At 42.0% G+C, this 24586-nt stretch overlaps 1 protein-coding gene across 3 annotated transcripts in view; it reads left to right on the top strand.

Moving 5' to 3' along the window:
* The window catches only part of GAB2 (GRB2 associated binding protein 2), a 156081-nt gene that overhangs the window by 120896 nt on the left and 10599 nt on the right, over positions 1 to 24586 (top strand). For 2 of the 3 annotated variants that reach the window (XM_070749527.1, XM_070749529.1), the window contains exons 3-6: positions 14621 to 14861; positions 18367 to 18950; positions 22361 to 22461; positions 23835 to 24123. In XM_070749527.1, coding sequence (XP_070605628.1) covers positions 14621 to 14861; positions 18367 to 18950; positions 22361 to 22461; positions 23835 to 24123 — 1215 coding nt within the window. The remainder of the gene's footprint in view (positions 1 to 14620; positions 14862 to 18366; positions 18951 to 22360; positions 22462 to 23834; positions 24124 to 24586) is intronic. The other variant, XM_070749528.1, reaches the window with a different exon arrangement.

Raw genomic sequence — 24586 nt, 5'->3', positions numbered from 1 at the left:
CAACCACAGGTAGCCTCATTTTCTTTGATAATAATCTCTCAGTTGTTGCTGCCTATGCATCGCTCTCCGCATGCGTGGCTGTATCATTAACTCTTGTTCTGAATCCAAGGAGGAGAGAGATAATTGATCTCCTTCTGAGCTGTCTGCCACATTCTCCTCCTCCCTGTCACTCATGTCTTCTTGGTCAGAGGAGCCTTCATCATCAGATTCCACCAGGGGCAAAACAGGCCTGCAGCATGTGGATGTCTCCCCCACATCCACAGTCCTTGGGGCAGGAGCTGGGCCAGAGCTAACCACAACACTAAGTAAGGCGGTTGTTGAGTGAGTTTGTCTCCATTCGTCTAATTTTCTTGCCACAGTAGTTAAGCGAATTGTTCCCTTCGTTAATTTAGTATCGGTAGTCCTCCACTTATGACCACAGTCGAGCCAGTTAAGCATTGCTAAGCGAGACAGTTACATGTGTTTTTGCCCTATTTTACGATCTTGTTGCCTCCTTTATTAGTAACATAGAAACACAGAAGATTGACAGCAGAAAAAGACCTCATGGTCCATCTAGTCTGCCCTTATACTATTTCCTGTATTTTATCATAGGATGGATATATGTTTATCCCAGGCATATTCAAATTCGGTGACTGTGGATTTACCAACCACATCTGCTGGAAGTTTGTTCCAAGCATCTACTACTCTTTCAGTCAAATAATATTTTCTCACGTTGCTTTTGATCTTTCCCCCAACTAACTTCAGATTGTGTCCCCTTGTTCTTGTGTTCACTTTCCTATTAAAAACACTTCCCTCCTGGGCCTTATTTGCTGGCTGGGGAATTCTGGGAGTTGAAGTCCAAATATCTTCAAGTTGCCAAGATTGGGAAACACTGCCTTAGACTATCCACTGTTGACCGCACCTGATTCCTAAGAGGTCAGTAAGGGCTGTGCATAAGCTCATCAGTGTGCCTACCGTCCCTTGTCCTAATGTTTCTATTTTACTACTATCATGTATATAAATATTGTGATTATCTTTGTATACCACCAGTACATATTTGACAAAACAAACAAATAAATAAATAAAATAAAAATAAATCATGGAGACGTTCTTAGCTATGTGGTCCTTAATAGGGGTTGACAGCAATTTGAAGGCACTATCGGTCTATCCATCAAAGCAAAGGCCCAAGCTCCCTTGGGAAAATGAGCTGATGACACATAATCAATTAATGTTGGGAAGCTGTGATTTTAGCTCCTGGGGTTTCTGGACAGTGCGGGAATCCTAAATCAGTGATGGTGAAGCTGTTTTGGATCTGTTGTGGTTGGCTCTGGCCCAGCTCCTGCCCCAGGGAATGGGGAGGTGGATGCAGGGGAAACTTCAACGTGTCACAGGCCTGTGTTATGGCCGACAGAATCAGTTCAGAGTTTAGTTTACTCGGACGAAGAAGAAGGTGGGAGTGACTCGGCAGAGGAAGGCTTGGCACACAACCAAGGCAGTCAATCTTCCTTATCTTCTATTGCTTCAGATGATGACGTTTTGAACCCACGCAAGCGCAGAATTATGCGTAGAAGAGACCAAGTCAGAACATATTACAGGAAATAAGGGAGGCCACCTGTGTTTGGGTGGGGCTCCAGTAATTAGGGCTGCTGCTATAAATAGAAGCATGTGGGTTTGGCCATTGTGGAAGAATAGCTGATCGCAGTTCGTCAGGAATCTTGTGTGCTGGACTTTGTTGCTTTTTCACGCCTTTGAAACCAAAGCAGAGCAATGTGTGTGTGTGTGTGTGTGTTTGTTTGTCTTCATTGGAAGAAGAAGGGGTGTGAAGTTTCTTCACAGCTGCTAGCTAAGTACTTAATGACTGTTTAAGGTACATTGTACAGACTACCCGGTTATTTTGGGGAAGAGTGCTCTTTGCAATACAAAAAGAGTGCTTAGTTTATTTTGAATTTTGTGATAAAGGACATTGTTTTGAATTTTCAAACGTGTGTGTGTCTGAAATTTGTACCCTTGAATTTTCGGGAGGCTCCTACCAGAGAGCCTGGCAGAACAGGATCATGTGCCAAAAAGATGGTGCGTATGTGCTAGAACCCCTTCCCACACCCCTTCCCTCCCCCCCACGCATGGACACTCCCCCATTCTGCCCCTCCACATCGGCACAATCCTCCCCTCATCCCCAGGCATGCACACAGGCCTCACTAAACCCTGGGACGGTGAAAAAAATGGCCAAACAGGCAAACCGGAAGTTCGGAAAAACGGACTTCCGGTATGCCTGTTGTGCTGTTTTTTGCACTCTGGAGCCTTCAGGGAAGCTTCGTGATACCCCGAAGTGCAAAAAATAGCACAACAGGCATACCGGGAGTCAATTTTTCCGAACTTCCGGTTTGCCCACTGGGCTGTTTTTTGCACTCCGGGGCTTCAGGAAGCTTCAGATGGCATATAATTTATCTGTGTTCATAATCTGTTCATTTCTCACCTTGCATTACTGATCCTACTGCGTCCCTGCCTTATTTGATCTTCAACCTTAAACCAAGATCACATGAAGTATTAATACCACTTTATAAGTCCTTGGTAAGGCCACACTTGGAATACTGCATTCAGTTTTGGTCTCCATGATCATGTAAAAAGGATGTTGAGACTCTAGAAAGAGTGCAGAGAAGAACAACCAAGAGGATTAGGGAACTGGACGCTTAAAAAATGAAGAACAGTTGCAGGAACTGGGCATGGCTAGCTTAATGAAAAGAAGGAGCAGGGGAGCCATGATAGCAATATTCCAATATCTCAGGGGCTGCCGCAAAGAAGAGGGAGTCAAACTATTCAAATTATTCAAAGTAGAGGGAGTCACAACAGATACAAACTTAAAGTAAACCGCTCCAAACGTGACTGCAGAAAATACGACTTTAGTAACCGAGTAGTTGATGCATGGAGCTCACTACCAGATCATCACCTAGCCTTCAAAACTTTACCCTTAGACTATGCACTGTTGACTTCTCCCGATTCCTAGGAGGTCAGTAAGGGGCGTGCAGAAGTGCACCAGCGTGCCTTCCATCCCCTGTCCTAATGTTTCTCTCTTACTAGTATCATGTATATAAATATTGTTATATCTCTGTATACCACCAATAAGTATTTGACAAAACAGACAGACAGACAGACAGACAGACAGACAGACAGACAGACAGACAGACAGACAAATAAATTTGTTATTTATTCCTCGGAGAGAGGCGGCATACAAATCTAATAAATTATTATTATTATGTCAGTACAATACAGCAAACGAGATCACTATGCTGGATTTCGTATTTCATCACCAGTCGGGCGCTTCCCAAGCACCTAGGACTGCGTGATGTAGCAGCGAATTATGTTTGCCAATCCCAGTAAAGCGGCCTTTTGCAATTGACAGATGGAGATTTTGTCAATTCCAGTGGTTCTCAAATGTCCGCTGAGATCCTTTGGCCCTGCGCCCAGCGTGCCAAGTACCACTGGGACCACTTTCACGGGCTTATGCCAGAGTCGTTGCAGCTCGATTTTTAGATCTTCGTATTTCACTAATTTCTCTAGCTGCTTCTCCTCAATTCTGCTGTCCCCTGGGATTGCGATGTCGATGATCCATACTTTCTTTTTCTCCACGATCACAATGTCTGGTGTGTTATGCTTCAGAATTTGGTCAATCTGAAGTCGGAAGTCCTACAGTAGTTTTGCTTGCTCATTTTCGACCACTTTTTCGGGCTTATGATCCCACCAGTTCTTTGCCACTGGTAAATGGTAGTTCCGGCACAAGTTCCAGTGGATCATCTGTGCCACAGCATCATGTCTATGCTTGTAGTCAGTCTGTGCAATCTTTTTGCAGCAGCTAAGTATGTGATCGATGGTTTCATCTGTTTCTTTACAGAGTCTGCACTTTGGATCATCTGTTGATTTTTCAATTCTTGTGCCGCCAGTATTAGTCCTTCTGTCTCCTTTTTGAGTGTTCCACTTGTAAGCCATGACCAGGTCTTTTCTTTATCCACTTTGCCTTCAATCTTCTCCAAGAACTGTCCATGCAATGCTTTGTTCCACCAACTGTCCATACGACATTGAGTTACAGTTTTTCTGTACTGGTCCTTAGTTTGCTTCACCTTGAGAAGCTTCCTATTGTTGACCTCCATCAACACTGACTCTTTGCTCTCCTTCACATAGTCAGCTAATGCATGCTTCTCTTCTTCCACTGCCTGCTTCACTTCTTCTCCTTCTCCGTATTATTATTATTATTATTATTATTATTATTATTATTATAAAAATAAATGAATGAATGAATGAATGAATGAGTAAATGAATGAATGAATGAATAAATAAATAAAGTTGCTGAGCTTAAAACATACTATGAGGCTCCTTCTTAGTTCCTGAGCTGGTTGCGTACCTGCTGCTGAGTTGTATCTTCCTTAAATTGGCCTCACCTTGTTCATAAGACGCTCCTGTTTGTAGCAATTGCCCCATCTAGTGACGGAAGATTTTTTTTCTTTTTTCTCGCTCTAATAACAATTCATTTTACTTCCTTGGTGCAACATTCATAGAGTTACAGGCAGTCCTTAACTTACAACAGTTCAGATAATGACATAAGAACATAAGATCCTAAGAAGAGCCCTGCTGAATCAGGCCAAAACCCATCGAGTCCAGCATTCTGTGTCCCACAGTGGCCCACCAATTGTCCATGGGGATCTTGAGCAGAAGGAGAAGGCAAGAGCCTCCCTTTCCCTTGACCCCCCCAACAAATGGGACCAAAGGGAATCCTGCCTGCCTCAACCAACATAGAGGCAGCACTTGGACATCCATTTCAATAACCACCTATTATACACTTGGCATCCATGAATCTGTCTAATCCTGCCTTGAAGCTATCCAGGCTGACAGCTGTCACAACCTCTTCTGGAAGTGAATTCCATCAACCAAGGACCCTCTGGGTGAAGAAATATTTCCCTTGATTTGTCCTCACTTTCTTACCTATGAGCTTTAGGGAGGGCCCCCTCGTCCTAGTATTGTGTGATAGAGAAAAAATTTTTTCCCTATCCACCTTTTCTATCCCATGCATGATTTTATACATGATTCCCCCTGGCCGTTCCGTTTTATGTATGGTTTGTTTTGGGTGTATGACTGTTTTTATATTAGGGGTTTTAACTGTTTTTTAATCATTGGATTTGTACTGTGCTTTGCTGTTCTGAGCCACTCCGAGTCTTCAGAGAGGGACAGCATACAAATCTAATAAATAATAGTAATAATAATAATTATTAATATTAATATTATTATTAATATTATTGTTGTTGTTATTGTTGTTGTTGTTATTATTATTATTATTAATATTATATAATAAGATCCACTGGAACTTGTGCCGGAACTACCATCTACCAGTGGCAAAGAACTGGTGGGATCATAAGCCTGAAAAAGTGGTCGAAAATGAGCAAGCAAAACTACTGTGGGACTTCCGACTTCAGACTGACCAAATTCTGAAGCATAACACACCAGACATCCTGATTGTGGAGAAAAAGAAAGTATGGATCATCGACATCGCAATCCCAGGGGACAGCAGAATTGAGGAGAAGCAGCTAGAGAAATTAGTGAAATACGAAGATCTAAAAATCGAGCTGCAACGACTCTGGCATAAGCCCGTGAAAGTGGTCCCAGTGGTCCTTGGCACGCTGCGCGCAATGCCAAAGGATCTCAGCGGACATTTGAAAACCATCGGAATTGACAAAATCTCCACCTGTCAATTGCAAAAGGCCGCTTTACTGGGATCGGCAAACATAATTCGCCGCTACATCACGCAGTCCTAGGTGCTTGGGAAGCGCCCGACTGGTGATGAAATACGAAATCCAGCAGAGTGATCTCGTTTGCTGTGTTGTACTGACAACAACAACAACAATAATAATGATAATGATAATAATAATAATAATAATAATAATAATAATAAACAACACTTCACGTGATCTTGATTCTATCCCTGTTTATGCAGCAATGTATTTTTTCAAAATGGTAATAGACTATAGCGTTCCCTTTCTTAACAAAAGGTTGGACTAGAAATCCAACCCTGTTATTCTGTTAAAATTGGGCAGCGCTGGTATCCTCCGATCGCTTTTATTAAACAGTTTTTTAGTCCTTGGATAGCTGCATCTCAGATACAGCAAAGTAACTATATAATGTACATAGGGGCCAGGCAGCCCTTGCTTCAATTATTGATTGACTCGTTCATCTATTATTGAAGTTGTATCTCATCTTTCGCTTATCTGCTAACCTCCCCCCACCCCCTCAAGAACGTCTTGTCACAATCTTTGAAAAACGCAGATTATAAAACCTTAAACCGAAAAACAGTACAAATGAAAGTCAAAGCAACGTTTAAAATTAGAAACCACGATTGTTATCACTTGGGGTTGGTTTTGGTTAGATTTCCTCTGCTGATCGAGGCAGGGCAGGATATCTTTGCTGCATCAAATGAAGTACTGTATATATGCACTACGCAATTTATATATATATATATATATATATATTCCCTCCTTCTCTCCCTCCCTTATTGTCTCCCCTCCCTCTCTCCCCCTTTTCCTCTCTCTGCCTCCCTTCCCTCTCCCTCCTGACCCTCCCTCTCTCCATCTCCCTCTCTCTTCCTCTCTCTCTCACACTCTTTCTTCCTCTCTCTCCCTCCCTCTCTCTCCCTCTCACCACTTTCTCTCCCTCCTTCCTCTCCCTTTCTCTTCATCTCACTCTTTCCCTGTTTCTCTCTCTCTCCCCCTCTCTCCTCCTCTGTCTCTTCTTCTCTCCTCCTCTCTCTCTCCCTCTCTCTTCCTCTCTCTCTCCCTTTCTCTTCCTCTCTCTCCTCTCTCTCTCCATATCTCCCTCTTTCTCCCTCTCTCCCTTTCTCCCTTCCTCTTCCTCTCTCTCCCTCTCCTCTCTCTGTCCTCCTCTATCTCCCTCTCTTCCTCTCTCTCTTTCCCTCTCTCCCTCTCTCCCTCTTTCTCTCTCTCCCTTTCTCCCTTCCTCTCTCTCCCTCTCTCTCTGTCCCCCTCTCTTCCTCTCTTTCTCTCTCTTCCTCTCTCTCTTCTTCCTCCCCGCTCTCCCTCCCTCTTCCTCTCTCTCTCTTCCTGTCTCTCTCCCCCTCTCTCTCCCCATTCACAAGTTTTGTCATCCAAGGAAAATACTGACTGGCTCTTTTTGAGAATAACAACAACAGCAGCTTGTGTTCCCCCGCACTTCAGGAAGAAGTGTGCAAAATGCTGACCACAAACAATCCCTCCTCTTCATTTGCTCCATTTCAAGAATGGTCATGTTGATACGCTGTAAACTCGCTGATTTTCCCTCTTTCCAAGCGAGTTTGCAAGTGATCTGAATGTTTTCTCATCTGCAGAGTTCGAGGAGCCAAATCTCTTGAGCTGAGTCGACTTTGCAAGTTGCTTTGAAATTCTCTTCTTCCTCTTCTTCTTCTTCTTCTTCTTCTTCTTCTTCTTCTTCTTATTCTTTTTCTTCTTATTCTTCTCCTCCTTCTTCCTCCTCTTCCTCCTCCTCTTCTTTTTCTTCTCCTCCTCCTCCATCTCCATCATTATTATTTCTTCTTCTTCTTCTTCTTCTTCTTCTTCTTCTTCTTCTTCTTCTTATTCTTATTCTTATTCTTATTCTTTCTTACTTTTTTCTTCTCCTTTTTCTTTCTTTCTTTCTTCTTCTTCTTCTTCTTTTTCTTCTTCTTCCTCTTCTTCTTCTTTTTCTTTCTTTCTTTCTTTCTTCTCCTTTTTCTTTCTTTCTTCTTTTTCTTTCTTTCTTTCTTTCTTCTTCTTCTTCTTTTTCTTCTTCTTCTTCTTTTTCTTCTTCTTCTTCTTATTCTTCTCCTCCTTCTTCCTCCTCTTCCTCCTCCTCTTCTTTTTCTTCTCCTCCTCCTCCATCTCCATCATTATTTCTTCTTCTTCTTCTTCTTCTTCTTCTTCTTCTTCTTTCTTACTTTTTTCTTCTCCTTTTTCTTTCTTTCTTTCTTCTTCTTCTTCTTCTTTTTCTTCTTCTTCCTCTTCTTCTTCTTTTTCTTTCTTTCTTTCTTTCTTCTCCTTTTTCTTTCTTTCTTCTTTTTCTTTCTTTCTTTCTTTCTTCTTCTTCTTCTTCTTTTTCTTCTTCTTCTTCTTTTTCTTCTTCTTCTTCTTATTCTTCTCCTCCTTCTTCCTCCTCTTCCTCCTCCTCTTCTTTTTCTTCTCCTCCTCCTCCATCTCCATCATTATTTCTTCTTCTTCTTCTTCTTCTTCTTCTTCTTTCTTACTTACTTTTTTCTTCTCCTTTTTCTTTCTTCTTTTTCTTTCTTTCTTTCTTTCTTCTTCTTTTTCTTCTTCTTCCTCTTCTTCTTCTTTTTCTTTCTTTCTTTCTTCTTCTTCTTCTTCTTCTTTTTCTTCTTCTTCCTCTTCTTCTTCTTTTTCTTTCTTTCTTTCTTTCTTTCTTCTTCTTTTTCTTCTTCCTCTTCCTCTTCCTCTTCTTCTTCTTCTTCTTTTTAAAATTGCCTTGCAAACACTCAATCATAATCACACAATCACAATCAGGAGGCAGTGAGTTTGATCCTAGGTAGAGACAGATATTTCTGTCTCTACATATTTCTACACCACGCTAGTAGTGTAGACTTAGTAAAAAGTTTGACAGTGTTGAGGGAATTATTTGTTTAGCAGAGTGATGGTATTTGGAGGAAAAACTATTCTTGTGTCTCGTTGTCTTGGTGTGCAACGTTTTGAGGGTAGGAGTTGAAACACTTTGTGTCCAGGATGCGAGGGGTCAGTAAATATTTTCACGGCCCTCTTTTTGACTCGTGCAATATACAGGTCCTCCATGGAAGGCAGGTTGACAGCCATTGTTTTTTCTGCAGTTCTGATTCTTCTCTGACATCTGTGCCGGTAACAACGACAATTTAATAACAGTGGCAGGAAAGAAATGTGTAAAATAGGACAAAACTCACTTCACAACTGTCTCTCTAATCTCTCTATGACAATCATTAAGTGTTGGACCTCATGATTCTTGACAAATGTATCTTTTTCTTTTATGGACCATGAGAGCATCTGCAGCAAAGACAAATTCCTTGATTGTCCAATCACACTTGGCCAATAAACATAGAAACATGGACGATTGACGGCAGAAAAAGACCTCATGGTCCATCTAGTCTGCCCTTATACTATTAAAGAATTCTATTCTATTCTATGCGGTCATATCTGCATTTTTTTTTCCTATTCTGAGCTTAGTTGGGGGAAAGATCAAAAGCAACCTGAGAAAATATTATTTTACTGAAAGAGTAGTAGATGCTTGGAACAAACTTCCAGCAGACGTGGTTGGTAAATCCACAGTCACTGAATTTAAACATGCCTGGGATAAACATATATCCATCCTAAGATAAAATACAGGAAATAATATAAGGGCAGACTAGATGGACCACAATGTCTTTTTCTGCCATCAATCTTCTATGTTTCTATGTTTCTATTCAACTGACCAACAGAATTAGAACCTATTTGAAGTCTTCCAAATCATTTTGGATCTGCAAAAACATACAGGGGGTGGACAAAAAAATGGAAACACTCGACTTTTTGGCATGTTTTTTTAAACTATCTTTTTTTTAAAGAGAAATTTAAGGAAATTGGTTATAACCTTCTAGAAATGGCAGACCTCTCAGACTTTCAAAGAGGCCAAATTGTTGGTGCTCGAATGGCAGGCGCTAGTGTCACAGAAAGTGCCCGAATGTTTGGCGTTTCAGTAAGGACTGATTTGAAAGAGAAGGGAAAACGTCCTCACCCAAGCACAGGTCTGGTCGAAAGTTGAAATTGTCTGAGAGAGACCGTCGGACTCTAAAGCAAATTGTTAGAGCGGATCCCAAGACCGCAGCTCCTAAAATCACTGCAGAGCTCAATGGAAACGTACAGAACTCAGTTTCCACAAAACCTGTTTGAAGGGAGCTTCTGTATAATCTGGAGGACAGAAGGAAAAGGGGGGATATGATCGAAACATTTAAATATGTTAAAGGGTTAAATAAGGTCCAGGAGGGAAGTGTTTTTAATAGGAAAGTGAACACAAGAACAAGGGGACACAATCTGAAGTTAGTTGGGGGAAAGATCAAAAGCAACGTGAGAAAATATTATTTTACTGAAAGAGTAGTAGATCCTTGGAACAAACTTCCAGCAGACGTGGTGGATAAATCCACAGTAACTGAATTTAAACATGCCTGGGATAAACATATATCCATCCTAAGGTAAAATACAGGAAATAGTATAAGGGCAGACTAGGTGGACCATGAGGTCTTTTTCTGCCGTCAGACTTCTATGTTTCTATGTTTCTATGTTTCACAAATCTGGAGTCCACAGAAGAGCTGCATTGTTTCCATTTTTCTGTCCACCCCCTGTATGAAAGCAATAAAAAGAGGCACGTAACCATCGCTCAGGGGTTAACAGCAGCTTTTATCAGGACCCAATAACAAACAGGGATGAAATGAGGCTATTTAAATTCTTACAGCGCAAAAACACTTGCTTGCAAGCAAGAGATACGAAACCGCTGTGTGTGAGCTATGGAAACAGAATTCCAGCCGCTTTTTAATCTCCCGCTGAGTCATAAAAGGTAAAAGTTGAATATTGATTGGAGGCAGCAGCTAGGCAGAAATTAGTCAGTGGGGTTTATTAATATTCCTTTCTCGGTTTTATAGAAATTGGGGGAGTGGTGGTGAATTCCAGGAAGCAGACTTGACATCAAGTTGTGCATCATGGCAGAATCCCAGATGTGGTTGAATCGTGACCCTTAATGGAAGGAAGCTGGTTAGATAAAAACAGAGAAATCCTTTCTGCTCTCTGCCAGGTTTTTGTATCGCTTGCTGACTAACGCTGCTTTCATTAGAGACGGGTACAGGAATAGGGTAGGGCTAATTTAATGAAAAGAAGGACTAGCGGTGACGTGATAGCTGTCTTCCAATAGCTGAGAGCCGGCCACAAAGGGGGTCAAATTATTCAGCAAAGGACCAAAGGGCAGGACAAAAATTATTATTATTATTATTATTATTATTATTATTATTATTATCGTTATTATTATTATTTATCAGATTTGTATGCCACCCCTCTCTGAAGACTCGGGGCGGCTCACAACAACAAAACAGTACAAATCCAATAATTAAAACAATTTTAAATCCTTAATATAAAAACAATTATTATTATTATTATTATTATTATTATTATTATTATTACTACTACTATTATTATTTATTGGATTTGTATGCCGCCCCTCTCCGCAGACTCGGGGCAGCTAACAACAATGATAAAAACAGCATGTACAATCCAATTAATAAAACAACTAAAAACCCTTATTATAAAAAACCAAACATACACACAGACGTACCATGCATAACTTGTAATGGCCTAGGGGGGAGGAATATCATGCCTGGTGATAAAGGTGGGTCTTGAGTAATTTGCGAAAGACAAGGATGGTGGGGGCCGTTCTAATCACTGGGGGGAGTTGATTCCGGAGGGCCGGGGCTGCCACAGAGAAGGCTCTTCCCCTGGGGCCCGCCAAACGACATTGTTTGGTTGACGGGACCCGGAGAAGGCCAACTCTGTGGGACCTTATCGGCCGCTGGGATTTGTGCGGTAGAAGGCATACATCTCATACATCTCATACAAACCATACATAAAACGAAAACGGCCCAGGGGAATCAATTTCCCCATGCCTGACAACAGAGATGGGTTTTAAGGAGTTTATGAAAGGCAAGGAGGGTGGGGGCAATCCTAATCTCTGGGGGGAGTTTTATTCCAGAGGGTCGGGGCCGCCACAGAGAAGGCTCTTCCCCTGGGTCCCGCCAGATGACATTGTTTCGTCGACGGGACCCGGAGAAGGCCAACTCTCTGGGACCTAACCAGTCGCTGGGATTCGTGGATGGATGGAAAATGGATGGAAACTAGCAAGGAGAGAAACAACCTAAAAAATAGTAAGGAGCAACCTCCTAACAGTGCGGATAATGAACCAGTGGAACAGCTTGCCACCAGAAGTTGCTGGAAACTATACCTGCTGCAGAAAAACTATATACATTTTTTCAAATCAGAAGAAAAAAGTACAAGGTCAACTGCGATGATTACAAAAAATATTTTTGGGTAAACCTGTGTTTTATTTATTTATTTTTATTTATTTATTTGTCATAGAAACATAGTATTGTATTGTAGTATGTTTAACATAATAAAGTATAAAGTAGAGATAGAAAAGATAAAAAGACATTAGGACAAGAACTGTAGGCACGAAGGTGCACTTAGGCACGCCCCTTACAGACCTCTTTGAAAAGGTTATTAGAAGTGTTATCATATATGTCATATTCTGTGAAAAACAGGAGAGGGGGGAGAGAGGAGGGAGGGAGGGATAGATATATATGAGAGAGAGAGAGAGAGAGAGAGAGAGAGATATTCCCTGAAAATAAGACCCTGCCTTATATTTTTTTTGAACCCTAAAATAAGCCCTTAGTCTTATTGTCAGGGGAGCTCTTCATTGGAAAGAGGGTAATATATGCGTTAATACTTTTTACTATCTTTTCTTTGTTCTTCTTTTGTAAATGATATTCCCTGACAATACACTGTATGTATTCAAAATGTTTATAAATAATATTTTTTTAAATTTTTATTTACATATATAAATACATAATGACAATACAAAAGACAATACAGTCACATGAAATTAAAAAAAATAATAGAAAGCGGGCGAGTGCACAACAGATCTTTATAGTGATATGAACTATGTATATTCTCAATAGCCAATTTATAGATAATTTATGCTTGGTATGAATGTTGCTGTTTGGTTTTTAAGTAATGATAGGGTTTTATATGTTTTTAATATTAGATTTGTTCCACTGTTATATTGTTTTTATTGCTGCTGTGAGCCTCCCCGAGTCTTCGGAGAGGGGCGGCATACAAATCTAATAAATAAAAATAAATAAAAATAAAATAAATTTAATAACCTGCTTATAAAATAACAGAAAATAGAAAACAATATAAGAGAAGAAACAACAACAACAACCAAAACAAAAAGGAGTAATAGTCTTAATTGTTACACATAACTTTATCTTCTATATACAATAGACTTTCACCAGGTAAGATAGACTTTACGGTTTATTTGGAGGTTTGTTCTTTTTTCAAGCCAGTGGTAGACTAGGTTCCAGCAATTATAAAATTGAGACTCCTCGTTGTCTCTTAATTCTAATGTTAATTTAACCATTTCTGCACATTGTATAATTTTCTCCAGTATTAGCTCATCCTGAGGTATTTCTTCATTTTTCCACATTTGAGCAAAGGCTAATCTAGCTGCAGTTGTAATATGAATAACCAAATATATGTGGGGGGTTTTTTGAGGTGCTGCCGCAAGATTCCTAAGAGAAAATACTTGACTGTAAAAAATATGATTTCAACAATCGAGTTATCGAAGCGTGGAACTCATTACCGGACTCGGTAGTGTCAACCCCTAACCCCCAACACTTCTCCCTTAGACTCTCCACGATTGACCTCTCCAGGTTCCTAAGAGGCCAGTAAGGGGCGTACATAAGTGCACTGGTGTGCCTTTCGTTCCCTGTCCAATTGTCTCTCCTTTCTTTCACTTATCTTATATATTCTCTTCCTTTCATATATCCTCTCCTCTAAGTTCACTTTTACCCTTATATATATTACTACATGTCTATTTTTCTTCCTATGTATTTGTGTATTGGACAAATGAATGAATGAATGAAGGAAATATATATATATATACAGTATTCTGGGGTTTTATCCAAATTAACATCTAGAATTTCATCAAGGCAGTTTCCTATTTTATTCCAGTAGAATTGGGATTTTTTGCATTCCCACCATAGGTGGTAATACGTTCCGTATTCTTGAAATAATAATATTTTTTAAATAATAGGGCTACCTTTGAAAAGTGTTTGGAAACTTCAGATCGTGCAGAATGCAGCTGCGAGAGCAATCATGGGCTTCCCCAGGTATGCCCATGTCACACCAACACTCCGCAGTCTGCATTGGTTGCCGATCCGTTTCCGGTCACAATTCAAAGTGTTGGTTATGATCTATAAAGCCCTACATGGCATCTCCGGGACCGCCTCCTGCCGCACGAATCCCAGTGACCGGTTAGGTCCCACAGAGTTGGCCTTCTCCAGGTCCCGTTGACTAAACAATGCCCTTTGGTGGGACCCAGGGGAAGAGACTTCTCTGTGGCGGCCCCGACCCTCTGGAACCAGCTCCCCCCAGAGATTAGAACTGCCCCCACCCTCCTCGCCTTTCGTAAACACCTTAAAACCCACCTCTGCCGTCAGGCATGGGGGAATTGAAACATCTCCCCTGGGCCTATACAGTTTATGTATGGTATGTTTGTGTGTATGCCTGCTTTTAATAATGGGGTTTTTAATGTTTCTCTTAAATTATTAGATTTGTTATATATTGTTTATTATTGCTGTGAGCCGCCCCGAGTCTACGGAGAGGGGCGGCATACAAATCTAATAAATAAGTAAGTAAGTAAGTAAGTAAGTAAGTAAGTAAGTAAGTAAGTAAGTAAGTAAGTAAATAAATAAATAAGTAAATAAGTAAATAAATAAATATTATTATTTTTTTAAGTAAAACCGTTAACTACAATAGTAACTTCTCTGTTGTTGTTGTTGTTGACTTTCCTCCTGGAACAGATTCCTTGCGAAACATCCCTCTGGCGAGTCACGGTCCTCGCTCATCCCCAGCCGAGTTCAGCGCCTCCAACCAACGGTTGTTGCGGGAACGGAAAACGTCGGCTCCTTCGCACTCCAGCCAACCCACCCTCTTCACGTTCGAGTCGCCTTCCAGTCACATCCGCAGCACTCTTTCCACCAGCGCCCCTCAAGACTATCTCTTTCTACACCAGTGCATGAGCCAGAAGTCAGAAAATATGAGGTAACTCTTGATAAATCAAAGAATTCTTCCTCAATTTTTCGCTGGGGTTCCACGGACTCGTACTGGGCCATGGCAGGGACAGCAAGTAGGATGCTTGGCTGCATAGCTAGAGGTATCACAAGCAGGAAGAGGGAGATTGTGATCCCGCTGTGTAGAGCGCTGGTGAGACCACATTTGGAATACTGTGTTCAGTTCTGGAGACCTCACCTACAAAAAGTTATTGACAAAATTGAACGGGTCCAAAGACGGGCTACAAAAATGGTGGAAGGTCTTAAGCATAAAACGTATCAGGAAAGACTTAATGAACTCCATCTGTATAGTCTGGAGGACAGAAGGAAAAGGGGGGACATGATCGAAACATTTAAATACGTTAAAGGGTTAAATAAGGTCCAGGAGGGAAGTGTTTTTAATAGGAAAGTGAACACAAGAACAAGGGGACACAATCTGAAGTTAGTTGGGGGAAAGATCAAAAGCAACGGGAGAAAATATTATTTTACTGAAAGAGTAGTAGATCCTTGGAACAAACTTCCAGCAGACGTGGTTGGTAAATCCACAGTAACTGAATGTAAACATGCCTGGGATAAACATAGAGCCACCCTAAGATAAAATACAGAAAATAGTATAAGGCAGACTAGATGGACCATGAGGTCTTTTTCTTCCGTCAGTCTTCTATGTTTCTGTGTTCGTTCAGACTCCCGCGACACTGCAAACCATCATAAACATGAGTCAGTTGCTAAAGGTCAGAATTTTGAATTGGTTTTATTAGGAATTGTTAGACAAAATGTTTTAAAAGATTATCGTTACATTATACTCCATATTCTCACTGCCGCGAGAATTTTATATGCCCAATTTTGGAAACAAGAAAAGAGCCCAACTATCCTAAAACCTCACAATCAAAATTATGGAATGCGCCGAAATGTCAAAATTAACAATGGAATTGCAAAATAGGGACAAATCAGATTTCTACAGAGCTTGGGACAAATGGTACTACTGGTTAAGACAAAAAAAAACACCCTAAAAATCTTTTAAAAGAAGACTGTCCAACAGCAACATCATCTACAGACAACAGTCTATAAAGTAATTTATATTACTACATCTATGTACATCTTACATAAGACATTGATTGATATAACCTGTAGACATCCCACAAACTATGTGAACAAACCCTTAAAATACTGATAAATTAGACGTATTATATAAATTAGATAAACACCATTTATACTTGTTAAAATCAACTACTCCATCTACATATTTAAATCAGAGGTCGCATATTATTGATATCCGAGCCAATCAGCTAGCCCTCTCTTTTCCTTTCTTTTCTTTATAATCTTTTCTTTCTATCTATACAGTACTATATTTCTGTTTTTTTTCTATTCTATTTCTTTTCTCATTTTGTGTTTCAATATGATGTTTATGATTTTGCTAATAGTTATTATATGTGCTGTTGCCTATTCTATCTTTTCCAATGCATATACTCAATAAAGATAGTAGATAGCAGAGTAGTAGATGCTTGGAACAAACTTCCAGCAGACGTGGTCGGTAAATCCACAGTCATTGAATTTAAACATGCCTGGGATAAACATAGATCCATCCTAAGATAAAATTCAGAAAATAGTATAAGGGCAGACTTTTTCTGCCGTCAGTCTTCTATGTTTCTAAGATTTTTTTTTTTTAAAAGAATTTTGATCCTGTGATAGTGGAGATTTATTTATTTATTAGATTAATATGCTGCCTTTCTCCGCAGACTCAGGGTGGCTCACAACAAAATAAGTACCAAAATACAATGGATAAGAAATCTAAATTTTTAAAGCAAATAACTGATCAACAAATCACTTTGAAACCAGGACTATACCTACTTGGAATTATTAGACAAAAAATATCTAAGGAAGATCGATATTTAATAATACATATAATCATAGTTACCAGACTCGTTTATGTGCAGACATGGAAATTATACAAGGTCCCCTCAACACTAAATATTAATAATTTATTAAAAATTTTAATAAATAAAATTTATGAAATTGGGTTGATGAGCAAGATGACATTGGAAATACAAGACAGAGACAATACTGAATTCTACCAAACCTGGAGCAGATGGTATGATTCGGTTAATCAAAAAAAAATATTTAAAAGCTTAAATACAGTGATACCTTGTCTTACGAACTTAATTGGTTCTGGGACGAGGTTCGTAAGGTGAAAAGTTCATAAGATGAAGCAATGTTTCCCATAGGAATCAATGGAAAAGCGATTAATGCGTGCAAGCCCAAAATTCACCCCTTTTGCTAGCCGAAGCGCCCGTTTTTGCACTGCTGGGATTCCCCTGAGGCTCCCCTCCATGGGAAACCCCACCTCCGGACTTCCATGTTTTTGCGATGCTGCGATTTCGCTGGGGCTCCCCTCGCTGCGAAACCCTACCTCCAGACTTCCGTTGACAGCAAAGCGCCCGTTTTTGTGCTGCTGGGATTCCCCTGCTGGGATTCCCCTGCCTGCAGCATCACAAAAACACGGTAGTCCGGAGGTAGGGTTTTCCATGGAGGGGAGCCTCAGGGGAATCCCAGCAGTGCAAAAACGGACGCTTCGCTGGCAACGGAAGTCCAGAGGCAGGGCATGGGTTCGTAAGGTGAAAATAGTTCAGAAGAAGAGGCAAAAAAATCTTAAACCCCGGGTTCGTGTCTCGAAAAGTTCGTATGACGAGGGGTTTGTAAGACGAGGTATCACTATATCTCTAATGTAGTCAAATCTTTCACAATTTGAAAGTATGCAGGGAGAGGGGGGGGGAAGTAAGCAATCTTGTTATTCCTTTCATTTACTATATTATTATTATTATTATTATTATTATTATTATTATTATTATTAATTAGATTTGTATGCCGCCCCTCTCCGAAGATATACAAAATAAAATAATTGTCTAACAATTAATTTTGGACAATTTATGATTTAGGTAATGTGATCGAAATTAATAAAGATTAAGATTTAGGTAACAATAAAAAAAAAGAAATCTAAATTTAAAAAACAGATCTAAAACCCCAATACATTAAAAACAATCATCCACAGTCATCCTATACACACCTGAAGTTAGTTGGTGGAAAGATCAAAAGCAACGTGAGAAAATATTATTTCACTGAAAGAATAGTAGATCCTTGGAACAAACTTCCAGCAGACGTGGTTGGTAAATCCACAGTAACTGAATTTAAACATGCCTGGGATAAACATATATCCATCCTAAGATAAAATACAAAAATAGTATAAGGGCAGACTAGATGGATCATGAGGTCTTTTTCTGCCGTCAGTCTTCTATGTTTCTATGTTTCTATTCCAATTGCTGGCCAGAACTAGAACTCCTTATCTCCTGGTCTTTGGCCCCAAATCCCCCAACTAAGTCTAAGGCAGGATTTGATCTCATGATTTCAGTGCTTTCTAGCCTGGAGCCTTTAACCACTAGGCCAAATGGGGTCTCGTGATCCACAACCTAACCCTTCTCCCTCCTCTTCCTCTTTCGTTGCAGGAGCGCCAGCTTCTCGCAAGCCACCCGGTTCTTCATGAGGAGCGACCCGTCGGTTCAGAAGCTGTCTCAGGAGAACGGGCACTGCGTCAACGGGTTGGGCGGGCAGCTCCACGGATTCTACAGCTTGCCCAAACCCAACCGGCACAACTCGGAGCTCCGAGACAGCGCTTACGACTTGCCCAGAAGCTTCGGCTGCTACGCCCACACCAAATCTAGCCTGACGGGCTCAGAGACGTCGGATAGCGAGGAGGTTTACACTTTCAAGACCCCCAACAGCACCCTTTGCAAAGACTTCGGGGAGCTTTCCACGGATTCCTACGACGTTCCGGGAACCCCGCTCTCCATCTACCAGATCCCGAGGACCTTCACGCTGGACAAAAACCACAATGCCTTGGCGGTGGCTTCGAGCGAAGCAGTGGCCACGCCTCCGCCCAGGCCTCCCAAGCCGGGGCAGGCAGAATGCCGCTGGGGCAGCCCCCAACAGCGCCTGGTGGACGGCGAAGGCCTCAGCACGAGCCCCATGGTCACCACCATTCCCCGAAGGAACACCCTGCCGGCAGTGGAGAACTGCAGGTTACACAGAGGTAAACAATGTCACCTGGCAGGACCCAGGGGCAGAGCCTTCTCTGTGGCGGCCCCAACCCTCTAGAACTAGCTCCCCCCTGGAATTAGGATTGCCTCCACCCTCCTTGCCTTTCGTAAACTTCTTAAAACCCACCTCTGCCGTCAGGCATGGGGGAACTGAGATATCTCCCCTTGCCTATGCAGTTTTATGTATGGTATGTTGTATGTATGATTTTTTAAACAATGGGGGTTTTTTAGACTTTTAATGTTAGATTTATTATTATAGACTTTTAATATTAGATTTTTCATTGTACAGTATACCGTTTTTTATCACTGTTGTGAGCCGCCCCGAGTCTGCGGAGAGGGGCCGCATACAAATCTAATAAATAATAATAATAATAATAACAACAACAACAACAACAACAACAACAACAACTCCAGAACTGGAGGGTTTTTTCAAGAAGAAACTACACAGCCATTTGTCCAGAACAGTAGAGGGTTCCCTGTTTGAGCAGGGGGTTGGACTAGAAGGCCTCCGAGGTCCCTTTTGACTCTGTTTTTCTATTCTATTCTATTCTATCCTATCCTATTCTGATTTCTTATTCTATTCGATCCTAATTATTTTTATTCTATTCTAATTATTATTCTACTCTATTCTAATTTTTATTATTATTCTATTCTATCCTATGCTATTCTAATTATTTCTGTTCTAATTATTCTAATTTTTATTATTCTATTCTGATTTCTCATTTTATTCTAGTCTAATTATTTCTATTCTATTCTAATTATTCTAATTTTTATTATTATTCTATTCTGTTCTGATTTCTTATCCTATGCAGCAGCTCCTCCCAAATTCCCACAGCACGAAGCCATCGTTTGATTTGGAGACTTTGGCCTGTCACATAAAGCCTCCAACAAACAATAGCTTCAGCCTGACACAGGGAAGCAGGATATGTTAGCAGTCCCTTCTCTTAGAGATCCCCAAACCTGGCAACTTGTGGACTTCAACTCCATATGTCTTCTACCAGTGTATCCTGCAACTCCTAGCAGCTTCCGGCCAGATGCTGAACAAAGGCTGACCTTGAGAACCTAAAAGGAATGTGGCATGGCATGCAGCCCCCCCCCAAAAAAAAGTTCCCACAGCAAGAAACATTCTAAAGCATTTAAATGTGACAGGTCAGAGGCTTTGGCCTGACAGCGCTTCAGCCTTGGCAACTCTATGGTGTGTGGACTTCAACTCCCAGAATTCCCCAGCCAGCCATGTTTCTTGATACAGATTAACAGATTTGGAAGGGACCTTGTAGGTCCTCTAGTCCAGTGATTTTCAACCTTTTTTGAGCCGCGGCACATTTTTTACATTTACGAAACCCTGGGGCACATTGAGTGGGGGGGGGGGGGCGGCTAAAAAAAGTTTGGACAAAAAAATTATCTCTCTCTTCCTCCCCTTCACACTATTTTTTTCTCCCTCCCTTTCTCTCCCTTCCTTCCTTTCTCTTCCTTCCTTCCTCTTTTTTGCTCTCTTTCTCTCCCCCTCCCTCCCTCTATGTCTTTCTCTCTCTCTTGTTTTCTCTCTTCACCAAGAATGGTGGAAGGTCTTAAGCATAAAACGTATCAGGAAAGACTTCATGAACTCCATCTGTATAGTCTGGAGGACAGAAGGAAAAGGGGGGACATGATCGAAACATTTAAATATGTTAAAGGGTTAAATAAGGTTCAGGAGGGAAGTGTTTTTAATAGGAAAGTGAACACAAGAACAAGTTAGTTGGGGGAAAGATCAAAAGCAACATGAGAAAATATTATTTTACTGAAAGAGTAGTAGATCCTTGGAACAAACTTCCAGCAGACGTGGTTGGTAAATCCACAGTAACCGAATTTAAACATGCCTGGGATAAACATATATCCATTGTAAGATAAAATACAGGAAATAGTATAAGGGCAGACTAGATGGACCATGAGGTCTTTTTCTGCCGTCAGTCTTCTATGTTTCTATGTTTCTATAACAAATTCCTTTCTTAGAGTCCAAGGTCATCTTTTGTTCTGCATCAACTGAACAAAAGAGGAAGTCAGTGGAATCCCTGCACTCGGACTGGTCCTCATTATGAACTTGTGGGTGTGGGAATGTGGGATAAACCTTAACCTGGGTGGGGAACTGGAAGGAAATTAGTATCGGGAATCTCCTGGGGGAAACAGAGCCAGAAAAGGCATGGAGAAGCCTCCGTGGGGCCTCTGTAGGAATCTCCTGGGGGAAACAGAGCCAGAAAAGGCATGGAGAAGCCTCCGTGGGGCCTCTGTAGGAATCTCCTGGGGGAAACAGAGCCAGAAATGGCATGGAGAAGCCTCCATGGGGCCTCTGTAGGAATCTCCTGGGGGAAACAGAGCCAGAAAAGGCATGGAGAAGCCTCCGTGGGGCCTCTGTAGGAATCTCCTGGGGGAAACAGAGCCAGAAAAGGCATGGAGAAGCCTCCGTGGGGCCTCTGTGGGAATCTCCTGGGGGAAACAGAGCCAGAAAAGGCATGGAGAAGCCTCCGTGGGGCCTCTGTAGGAATCTCCTGGGGGAAACAGAGCCAGAAAAGGCATGGAGAAGCCTCCGTGGGGCCTCTGTAGGAATCTCCTAGGGGAAACAGAGCCAGAAAAGGCATGGAGAAGCCTCCGTGGGGCCTCTGTAGGAATCTCCTGGGGGAAACAGGGCCGGAAAAGGTGGGGAGAATCCTCCGTGGGGCCTCTCTAGGAATCTCCTGAGGGAAACAGAGCCGGAAAAGGCGGGGAGAATCCTCCGTGGGGCCTCTCTAGGAATCTCCTGGGGGAAACAGGGCCGGAAAAGGCAGGGAGAAGCCTCTGTGGGGCCTCTCTAGGAATCTCCTGGGGGAAACAGAGCCGGAAAAGGCGGGGAGAAGCCTCCGTGGGGCCTCTCTAGGAATCTCCTGGGGGAAACAGAGCCGGAAAAGGTGGGGAGAAGTCTCCATGGGGCCTCTCTAGGAATCTCCTGGGGAAAACAGGGCCGGAAAAGGCGGGGAGATGCCTCCATAGGGCCTCTCTAGGCATGTCCTGGGAGGAAACAGGTCCTCCACCTTCCCTGTGGTTTCCCCAATCGCACACATTATTTGCTTTTACATTAATTCCTATAGGAAAAATTGCTTCTTCTTACAAACATTTCTACTTAAGAACCTGGTCAGGGAACGAATTAAGTTTATAAGTAGAGGTACCATTGTATAAAACTTTTTCTTTTTCTTATTAAACTTTCAATGGAGGCTCTTATCTCTCTTTACTCATCTAAAAAAATATCTGTAAAATTTATACAAATTATCGATTATTAAACCTCTCTATAAAGCTTCTTTTTCTCCACCTTGCTGTAAAATCTTGCGTTGAATCATTGTGAACATTAACAAAATCCCTTTTATCTGAATCTTAACTTTCACGCTTTTGATTCCAGCTTCTTCCTGTGAAACCTATGAATATCCCCAGCCCAGCGTCAGTGGAACCACGGCACCATTGGCCGAGACCACAAATCTCGTCGGAGCTAGTTCGTATCTGGTGAGCTTTGTGGGCCTTCAAGAAACATCTCAAGTGGCTTGTTAAATGTCTCTCGAAATTCTCAATCCACATCATAGTTGTCCCACAGAGGAGAGAGGGCAGAGGAAAAAAGGAGAAGGAAGAAGAAGCAAAGAGGTGGAGGAATGGTGGAGGAAGAGGAGGAAGAGGAGGAGGAAAGAAAAAAAGGAGAGTAGGTAAGGGAAGAAAGAAGGAGAAGAAGAAGCAAGGAGGTAGAGAAAAGGAGGAAGAGGAGGAAGAGAAAGAGAGAGAGGAAGAGGAAAGAAAAAAAGGAGTGGGTAAGGGAAGAAAGAAGGAGAAGAAGACGGAAGGAGGTAGAGAAAATGAGGAAGAGGAGGAAGAGAAAGAGAGAGAGGAAGAGGAAAGAAAAAAGGAGAGTGGGTAAGGGAAGAAAGAAGGAGAAGAAGACGGAAGGAGGTAGAGAAAAGGAGGAAGAGGAGGAAGAGAAAGAGAGAGAGGAATAGGAAAGAAAAAAGGAGAGTGGGTAAGGGAAGAAAGAAGGAGAAGAAGAAGAAGCGAGGTGGTAAAGAAAAGGAGGAGGAGGAGGAGGAGAAAAAGAGAGAGAGGAAGAGGAAAGAAAAAAGAGAGGGGGTAATAGAAGGGAGAAGGAAGAAGAAGCAAGGAGGTAGAGAAAAGGAGGAGGAAGAGGAAGAGGAAAGAAAAAAAGGAGAGTGGGCAGGGGAAGAAAAAAGGAAAAGAAAGAAGAAACAAAGAGGTGGAAGAAAGAAAGAGGAGAAGGAAGTGGAGGAGGAAAGAAAAAAGGAGAGTAGGTAGGCAGTGGGAGAAGGAGAAGGAAGAAGAAGCAAGGAGATGGAGGAAAAGAAGAGGAGGAGGTAGAAGAGGAAAAGGAAAGAAAAAAGGAGAGAGGGTATGGGAAGAAAGAATGAGAAAGAAGAAGAAGCAAGGAGGAAAGGAGAAGGAGGAGGAGGAAGAGGACACTCGTGCGAGCGAGATTTCAGCAATTTTTGCCGATATTTTTGCTTCTGCGCACATGCAGAAGCAAAAAATTGGGGGAAAATCGCCCGAAATCTGGCTTGCGTGAGTGTCTTCCCATGAGATTTCACTCACTGCACATGCGCAGAAGCCAAATTTGGCAGGGGGGGGGGGGCACAGGCGAACTTTGGAGACATCACAAAAATCACTACCAGAGCATAGCACCTGTCCGTTCCGGTAGCGGCCCATCCCTGGATTCGGCCCTCAATGAAATTGAGTTTGACAACCCCTGTCTAGAGTCTTAAGGACTAGAAACCTGTCTTGAACAAGCAAAGCTGAAATCTAGGCGGCCTTCCTACCCTGGGAATGTAAATGCTTTCCTACGGTCCCTATTCTGACTCAACTTGTATTTTCTGTCCCAGCAGAACAAAACTGTTGTGGCTCGTTCCCACAGCGCGGACTCCGAAGACAACTACGTCCCCATGAACCCAGGTTCCTCCCTCCTGCAGACCACGGAGCGCTCCAATGGCAGCTCCCAGCACCTCTACATCCCCATGAGCCCCGGGCCTCATCACCTGGACGTGATGGCCCACGCCTCCTCCACCTTCCCACCCCAGAAGGGCAGCAGCGGCACCGGCTCTCAGCCCTTGAGGCGGATGAGTGAAATCCAGCCCCCACCCATCAACCGTAACCTTAAGCCAGATCGAAAAGGTGAAGACTTGGGTGGGTGGGTGGGTGGGTGGAGGGGTGGATGGAAAGAAGGATGGATCAATAGATGGATCGATCAATCGATCAATGATGAAAAGAAGGATGGTTGGATGGATGGATGGATGGATGGATGGATGGATGGATGGATGATGAAAAGAAGGATAGGTGGATGGATAGGTGGGTGGGTGGATGGTTGATGGGAAGAAGGATGAGTGGTTAGATGGATGGATGGATGATGCTCAAAAAGATGGATGGATGAAAAGAAAGATGTATTGATGGATGGATGATGAAAAGAAGGATGGTTGGATGAATTGATTGATAAAATGGATGGATGGATGATAAAAGAAAGATGGATGGATGGGTGATGACTGGATGAATGGATGGAGGGCTGAAGAAATGGAGGGATGGATAATGAAAAGAAAGAAGGATAGCTGGAAGGATGGTATGATACCGTTTTCCCCAAAAT

Source organism: Erythrolamprus reginae, chromosome 4 (assembly GCF_031021105.1).
Source record: "Erythrolamprus reginae isolate rEryReg1 chromosome 4, rEryReg1.hap1, whole genome shotgun sequence".
NCBI classification, from domain to species: domain Eukaryota; kingdom Metazoa; phylum Chordata; class Lepidosauria; order Squamata; family Dipsadidae; genus Erythrolamprus; species Erythrolamprus reginae.
The sequence above is the reverse complement of the archived record's forward strand: the minus strand, read 5'-3'. Positions and strand labels throughout refer to the sequence as shown.